The sequence below is a fragment of the Vidua macroura genome, chromosome 5 (assembly GCF_024509145.1).
Source record: "Vidua macroura isolate BioBank_ID:100142 chromosome 5, ASM2450914v1, whole genome shotgun sequence".
Taxonomy (NCBI): Eukaryota; Metazoa; Chordata; class Aves; order Passeriformes; family Viduidae; genus Vidua; species Vidua macroura.
The window spans coordinates 28,676,617-28,685,044 of record NC_071575.1 but is presented as its reverse complement, the minus strand read 5'-3'; the positions used below and the strand labels follow the sequence as shown (position 1 = coordinate 28,685,044).

The 8,428-nt window shown below is 44.9% G+C and overlaps 1 protein-coding gene across 1 annotated transcript; it reads right to left on the bottom strand.

Moving 5' to 3' along the window:
* Nucleotides 1-414: 414 nt before the first annotated feature.
* LOC128807713 (protein mono-ADP-ribosyltransferase PARP12-like) lies at nt 415-6,904 on the bottom strand. The gene is made up of 9 exons (XM_053978264.1): nt 6,777-6,904; nt 6,598-6,638; nt 5,621-5,757; nt 5,022-5,142; nt 3,875-3,959; nt 3,014-3,089; nt 2,150-2,280; nt 1,180-1,331; nt 415-748 (listed from the first exon to the last, which is right to left on the bottom strand). The coding sequence occupies exons 3-9, from the start codon at nt 5,678-5,680 to the stop codon at nt 468-470; spliced, it is 906 nt and encodes a 301-aa protein (XP_053834239.1). The 5' UTR covers nt 5,681-5,757; nt 6,598-6,638; nt 6,777-6,904; the 3' UTR covers nt 415-467.
* Between the last annotated feature and the right edge of the window lie 1,524 nt (nt 6,905-8,428).

Below are 8,428 nucleotides of genomic sequence, written 5' to 3'. Positions count from 1 at the left end.
TTCTTTGCCCACATTAATTATAAAGACTTCAGGATGCAGGAGCTTCCTGCCATTTACTTCAAAGACACGCCATGATGTAGGTACTTTCACTTTTCCTTCTTCCCATTCCCTGCCCAGTCTCCCTTTGGCATATCAGCACCATCACAGGCAGGAATCAAGCTGAGGTGACCATATCAGTGGATCAATGTAATTTTAACTCAGCAGGTGTCACTGCATTATGGTATGCAAGGCAGGTACATCCCTATTCCAGGCTAGAGATATGGTGAATGTTAAAGCTTGGCACCGCTTCTGGGGAAAGAATAGCTCCTAGCAAAATACTATGCCCCCAAAACAATCAGGGGATTGATGCTGGTTCACTGCATTACAAAGTGTTCTAAAGCTACAACTAAAATTGAACAAACATTTTAAAATAAATGTACCGAAGAGTAATTTATTCAGTGCAAATTCAAAAGACATTCCACCATTCATTACAGGACCACACAGCTGGTCTCAAGGCTGTACTCCAAGATATAGGCAGGGTAAATTTGTTGCTTCTCAAAGATGACAAAGATGGAAGGGTCTGTCAGGTCATCCACGCAGCTGTCATAAAGTCTGTTTGAATTTTTGTCTCTGGGTGGAGGGCGGCAGTACTCAGGGTTCCCCTGCACAAAGTCCCCAACGAGAACCTGAGCTACGAACATGCTGTAGCGCCCACCGAGAGAGGAACAGTACTCATGGGAATAGCTGGCATCTCTGGCAAAGTAGCTTCCTGGGGAGCAGAAAAAGCCACAGGTCAGACAATACACCAGCCAAGGGACAAACACGTGCTAACAGCACCTTGGCAGCCAGCAATCCAACAACCCCAGCTAGCCCTACAGTGTGTGGGAAGATTCTTGCCAGGTGTTCCCAGACTGGCTTATTGTAAAGTACTGACAAACTCCAGTCCACATTTCACCATCAGCCTGCCAGTCCCACCTGTCCAAGAGCCTGTGGCAAAGATAGGTGTTTTTAGCCCTTCTTGGAATGGGATTGCTGCTGTGGGTGCTACCTAAAGCAATGCAGATGTACACAGGTGAGAGTGCCCTAAAGGCAGGAGTACATGGGTCAGGAACCATCGGTCACTTCGCACCCACATCCCCCAGCCTGGCTGGGGTCTGCAGTCCCTGCTGCTACAGCCCCTAGAACCTTCTGCACTTGTACCTTTTCCATACATTGTCCCATGAGTCCCACAGAGTCTCCAGTCAAAGTTCTGCTCACAGATGGCAGACACATGCGATGGACTTGTGCCATGGAACAGGAGCCTCTCATTCACCCCTTTCAATTGATGGAGCTTCTTCATCTTTTCTTTTTGCCTAGAGACAACAGCAACAACCAAAAAAAAAGAGAACTACTTGTTTTCCTGGTTCAAACAAGGAAAATTTCCCAACTCAACTCCTCCTACTTCTGGGTCACAGAGGAACAGTGACACAAACCACTCTCAGTGGGGTTACTGCCTGCTTTGCACTTCTGCTGTTACCCTGCTGCACAGCTGGCTCCTGCCAGCAAAACAAAAAGTTCTCAGCAGCACTACGGACTGTGTCACCCACAACTTCATACCACATGAGAGAGTAAAGAGACAAACATCTCTTGACTAGGAATTGGTCAGTTCCCATGTTATATAAATCCTGAATACATAAATATGATTATAAAACTGAGCTGTATGAAGCCACAGTGAAGATTTTTTTTTTCCTGACTCCTATGTGGAAGAGGCTAAAACTAAAAGAATAAACCTGAAACACCAAAGCTCGGTTATGATGAAGGAAAGAAATTTACTTTTTGAATAACACTAGCAAGAATCACACACATATCTTGCTAGGGATAAAATGTTCATTTCTACACACACAAAAGAACACAGATGCAAAGGACAGATGCCTACAACTCAGTCACAGAGAGAGGAGCCCCAGTCCTCTTCCAGGACTGCCCCAGGAATGCCTCAGCCTTAGGGAGCCAGGTTTTGGGGCAGTCATAAGTCTGAGCCACCATCCAGACCTGGGCAGAGAGATATGTGGCAGCCTCATATCTGCTGGACTGCTGAATTTGGCAGCTCCAAATGTAGACTATGGAGGACAACAGATCAGGAAATACCAGTCTTCTCATACAGTAAGGATAATGAAATAAAATAGATACAAACCACTGAAAAATGTCCCAAAGTGTTGGATTCTGAATCCTCTGCAGTTGGTTGATGCAACAATTTTTCATTGTCTTCTCAAACAGCATCTTGATTTTTGTATATTCTTGGGAATCATTGCTGAGCTGTATCAACTGAAAATTTTTAAAGCACTAAAAATAAGGTATTACTGAGAGTAACAGCTCCCAGTCCTTCCAAAGGACTCCTCAACCTTCTCACATCTGCTGAAAAGGCCTACCACAAAAATCACAAGCTTCTTCAGTTTTTCCTATTAACCCTCCTTTACCATCACTCCCCATGTGGAAGCACAAGCACTGGCTGAGGGAAACCAGTGCAGCCCCACATGAGCTTCCTTTTGAGGATGCACCTCCACATCTGGACTATTTTTAGCTCAGAGTAACCTAAAGTTGAAATACACAGCAGCATTCAGGCTGAAGCAGAGTGAAAGTTTCACCTTAATCTGATACTCTAGCTCCTTCCCGACAGGGCTATGCTGCAGTTTTACCACAGCAAATAACATCCTGCCCCAAACTGACAGAGGAAATACCACCTTAAGATACAATTAATCTGGTTTATCAGGGGATGAAGTGCCTTGGGAGAGTGCAAAGGACAGGTATGAAAAGCAATGGCCTTTCTTACCCTGTGTGGTATCATAGGGGAGATGATAACACATCATTCTCAGACACTCCCAGGAAACACATGTCCATTCTGAATATGAAACTGTCAGTCTTGTCTCACATCATAGCTGCTTATTTTACAATACAAATTTAAAAGCTGGTGACATCTCAATTGCCTTGAATTGTGCTCTTGGAAAAATCAGTACAGGAGAGAGCTGTCCCCACCCACTGGAGACTTGGAAAGTCCTACCTTGTACCCGATATCAGGTAGTGCAGTTTGGTCCCACTGTGGAGGATAGACAGGATGTGACAGAGTCATGTTTTGGCTACAGAATAGAAAAAGGAGACAGTCACTGGTGATACTCCTAACCAAATCCCCCTTCTGGGGAATCTAACCACAGGCACTAAAGCAGTCCTCAGGCATCCATTAATGAGATATAGTTTGTTTTCTTTTTGAATGAACACACCTTAGGTTGAACCAACACTTTAATTGAACCCTCAGCTTCCCATGCACTGTCTGCTGGTGAGTTTCTAAAGCAGAAATAGCTCTTACTAAAATAAATCAGTAGCACAAATAGCATTTATAGCAGATGTGTTCAAATTCTGTTAAGCTGAACTTCTTTTAGAAAAAGCCATAAGATAGGGTATCTCAAGTAAGTGCCTCTAATTCACTTCATTTCAGTGGATTTGCCTGTTCTGATTTTTAGTTTATCCTCAGCTTTCCAAGGGATGACATCCACATGCACCACAGCTCTTGGGATTGGCAGCCCCTCACTCCTAATCACTGCACAGTTATTTGTTAGTGTTGGGGCATAAATCAAGGAATAAAAATTCCCAGCACAGTTGTGTCAGCTCTGTGTGACAGATCTGCTCTAGTGGTCTTTCGCAGCTGCCATAGACTGCCAGCTAACATCCCTCCAGAGAGTTTTACAGAAGTGTTGCATAATTTACAAATACCATCACTGCAAAATGTACTGTTAAACCAGTCAGGAAAAGGTACCTAAAAATTAATTTAAGAAATATAAAATTGCATTCTAGGCAGATAGGAGGAACTTCTTAGCAGAAAGGTGCTGTCCTCTAGAGACACTGTTAAACAATGAATGTGTATTACCTTCCATCTTGTCCATCTTCAGACTGCTTAGGGAGTCGAATAACACTTCTTTGAGTTTTAAAGAGCACATTTGTTTGGACCATGTCTTGAAAGAAAAACACAGTAACTCAATAAGGAGATAATTCATTGTCTAGGGACAGGCTCTTCCATGTTAAGTAAAAATAAAAAAGGAGGTAGCTCTGAATATTGCATTGTGGTTCTCTCTCTATCCCACCCAACCCAGTGCAAACTTCATTCCCATTTGCACTGCTCCTACTTGGAGATCTGCAAGGTCAACCACCTGCTAGCACAGGCTGTGAAACTTGAATGCAACCAAGCACCAACTGCACCTGCACTGGTATTCATATCCAGGCTGTTGGCCAGAGAAAACCACATCAGATGGCAGGCCTACAGCAGGAAAGAGTTTTCAGTGCAATGGGGGACTCAAATCTGGCTTTTCTGGCAGCACAGGGCTGCTCCATGGTGCTAAAAGTAAAGCCTGCCCTCCCTTCTTGGTCCTGTAACAATATCACAGAGCACATGCTGGGTGACATGGCTAATTATCCATTGTTTCCTCCTTTAAACACCACTCTTTACTCATGCCAGGAAACATTTAAAGTTTGGAAAGCTAACAGGAGTTTTAAGACGGGTAAATAAATTAGAAACAGAAAAGCATTTTTCATTTTCCCATTTCTCTCTCTATGCAACCAGCCTTAAATTTTTGTTTGCTGCCCTGTGCTTTCTCTCCCTGTAAGTAGTTTGCAAGATGTTCACAATAGGCTCACTTCTTCACCTTTTGACTTTTCAGTGCCTTTTTTTTTCCCCTCCCTGATTTCTCATTCTTCCTTTTCAGGTGTATAAACACAAATGTATAAGCCAAGGTGCCATGAAGCATTTACTCTCAACTCTTCTTCTGAATGTACAATATTGTCAGGTATGTTTTTTTGACTATAGATGCCCAAGTGTAGAAGTTCAAGTGGAGCATCTCAAAACTTTAGAGAAATTTACCTACTGCTCAATTTCTGCTTGGAGAAAATTTGCAGGAGGAAGAAGAGCTGTTCAAAGAGATGCAGATGGTGTGAATGAGAGAGAGAGAGATGCAGAATGGTGTGAAAACCTTCAAGCCAGCTGCACTGTGTAATGAACTTAAAACAAGGAGATACTTCACCTGCAAAGTCTAACTTATACTGCTGAGAACCAGCCCTGAAAAAAATAACACCATTCTTGTCAGCTTGATATTCATTCTCCAGAAATGCAGATGTTACAGTGGCAGTGACATGACCTGGGTGCTGCAGAAAGAACAAGGAAATTATACATGTTAGAAACCACCTTTGGTTTAGGTGCCACTGTGGGGAAATATTAATGTTTCCCCAGGCCCCTATGACAGGAGGATGTTTTGAAGTAAGTCTCTATGGCTTCAAGCACTTTGTTCTACAGAGATGGAGGGGTACCCCACTGAGCACAGCTGCTTCTAACAGCAGCAACAAAGCAGCCTTCAGCCTGTGTGGTCAGCTCCAGCCAAATGATGTTTGTCATCTCTGGAAAATGCACCCGCTTCCCAAGCCAGACCCCTGAAAGCTTTCACAGAGTTCCAGTCCTGCTTTGAGGGACAATTAAGAAGACAATTCCACCCAGGCATTGGAGCAGCACTGCAAGGGCACCCAGTGGTGCGTGTAGAACACACCAGCTGCAGAACAACACACTCTAAAGAACTCTCCAAAGATGGCTTAACAAAAACTTTTGGCATGAACAGCAGATGAATTTCACCTCTTTCCCATACTCAATCCACTGCTTGGAATCATTGAGCCAACACCAGACATACTCCATTTTCAGGAGCAGACAGATGAGTCAGGAGACAACACAAGTGCAGAAGAGCTGATGGGCACCTGGCTGCTTGCTCTGCCCTGCATTGGAAAAGAAATCCAGATTAAAGTAGAGGTTTTTCCAAAGCTGTCAAATTGTGCAGTATCCCTGGTCTGGTCAGAAATCTATTCACTTCTCAAAAAAAGAGACCCCCTCCAGCTGGGAAGTGCAGGTTTGCCCCAGAACTGAGGAATTTGTGTTTATGGTGCATGGTAAGCACCACAGAAATGACCCTGACCTCTCTGGCTTTGACCTGTGCCACTGATTTTCCCTAAAATGTATCTTCCTAAAAAACACATTTTAAAAAAAGACACTTGACACTGAGATTTCCCTGAAGTCCATAGAGAGACAGCTGTGTCCCTGTGGAGGTCCATGGAGCAGAGATCCACACCGCAAGCCATTGAGAAGGCCATGCTGCAGCATGTGGGCAGGCCCCGAGGGAAGCTGCAGTCCACGGAGAAGAACCCGTGCTAGAGCATGTTTATCCTGAAGGACTGCAGCCCATGGGAAATGAACATGCTGAAGCAGGGGAAATTTTTCAGAACAATGGAGGAGTAGATGGCAAGTCTTACAGAGTGAGGAGAACATCCATTTCCCTTCCCCTCTGCGTTGCTTTGGTAGGAGAGGGTAGAAAAGTCAGGAATGAAGGAGTGAAGTTGAACCTGGGAATCCATGGAGGGGGGCAATAATTTTCTTTTCTCACAATTGAAATCTATTTTAATTAGCAATAAATTTACTTCCCCCAATTCAAGTCTGTCTTGCCCAATGTTCACCTTGGCTTTATCTCAGCTCATGAACTTTCCCATCTTATTTTGTCCCTGCTGTCCTGTTGAGGATAGGGAGTAAGAAAGCAGCTTTCACTTGGGGATATCATTACTTACCAGCAAAGTCTCTGCTCTGCACTCTATCCTAGACACAGCACCTACAAAGAGAAGAAAATGAAACAGGTAGCCACCAATAATTCCAACTCACGGGATTTTACTTTGCTTCCTGCCGTGCTTCACCCTCCATTTAATCTCCCAGTTTTGGACCCAGACAACACTTTTTTAAGGTATCTCACCAATTTACTGCCCTCCAACATTGCCTATCATGGATCACATATCCATAGCCAAAAGCTACCAGCTGTTGAGCTTCCAAGGGTCTGTGACAGAGCTACTCTGAGCTGCCTGAAGAATCTGAGCACTATATTGAAACAGAAACTGGAAATTATGTATCCAGCTCTGATGCCCTTTGTACTTTGGCAGGGATCAAGGGTACTCAGAGCAGGCCAATGAGAGGAAATCATTACAGGAGCAGCTCCCTCATAGAGTTGTTTACAGTGCAAAAGTCCACAAAACAAAGGCGTGGCAGCCCCAGAGTGCCAGAGCAAAGAGTGAGGAAGAACCCGGGTCTCCTTCGCAGACAGACCTCATTCCAGCGCTGCCTGTGTATGCAGCAACACCAGCCAGGCCTGTTCCTAGAAAAATGCTCCAAACTATTCTTCTCTCCCATTGCAGGGCATTCAAGAGATCCAGCACTACCAGGAGATTTTCTGAATGTGGCTGTCCCTTTTTTTCCCCTCTGCACAGCACCATGATGCTGCTGCTATTGGCACGGTTGAAGAACTTGAAGTTTGCAGATTTGAAGGGTGGAATTTGAGGAGGGAGGTAGGGAGAGGGGAAATGGAAAGGAAAGCAAGGAAGTGGGATAGGATGTTAATTCCAGGCAGCTTTTTTCCACTGCCACCCAACACTCTCTCTCCTCTATCCCCACTCCAGATAACCCCTGCTAACCCCTGCCAGCTCCTGCTGAGACCTGGGGCTCCCAGTCTGTCCAAATCACATGAGCTTGCAAATCTGCCCACTTATGACCTACTTTCCTTTTCATTTTCCAGCATTTCTGCTCCATGCTGGGGTTCTCCACTCATCAACTAACCTGAACTAGAAATAAACAGAGATGAAACACTTCAAAAGCAGACAGAAATGTTTTGCCAGCAAGACAGGTAGTGTCCTTCACATTTTGCTGAAGATCTCACTACATGATCTTGTGCAATTCTACATTTGCATTTTATATCTTAACAGGAATAACTTTATACAGAGAAAATTGTATACTTAAAAAGCAACCTCATGGTATCTTTTCCCTTACACAAGAAAAAAGCTGAATGAATAAAGATACAAACACAACTTACAGTATGACAAAGTGCAAGCAGATAACCCTCCAGCAGACCTTAAAGCCAAGCCCACAAGCTATGAAAACCTGAACTTCCTGTGTGTCCAACCCTCCCCTCTCAGCTGCACCCTGGGAAGGCTGTCAGAGCCCAGCATGTGCCACTTCCTTGGCACAGTTCTGTCCTTGGGCTGCCCAGTCACCACCCTCGGGAGCTGGGGACATCAGCCTTGTGCTTGCCAGGCTGGGTGAGCCTGCTCAACCCTTGCTCTGCAAGGCAAAGGTGCCCCGGGTGCAGCAACACCTTTGAAAGTGAGCCACAGCTGGCCTGTGAGAGCTCCCTGTGAACTGCCCACAGCACATCTGTACCTTGCTGTCTCCCTCGCAGCCTCTCCGTGGGACCATGGGTGTCTCTCTGCCACAGACCCTTAAGGAAGTGGGGCTGAGTAACATTTCCTTCTGGTTGTTGCAACAGACGCATGTGCATCTGCCAAGCACAGCCCAGGGCTTTGGCAGATACAGCTTCAAAATCAGCATCACTACGACCCAGCAGAATTTATCCCTGCT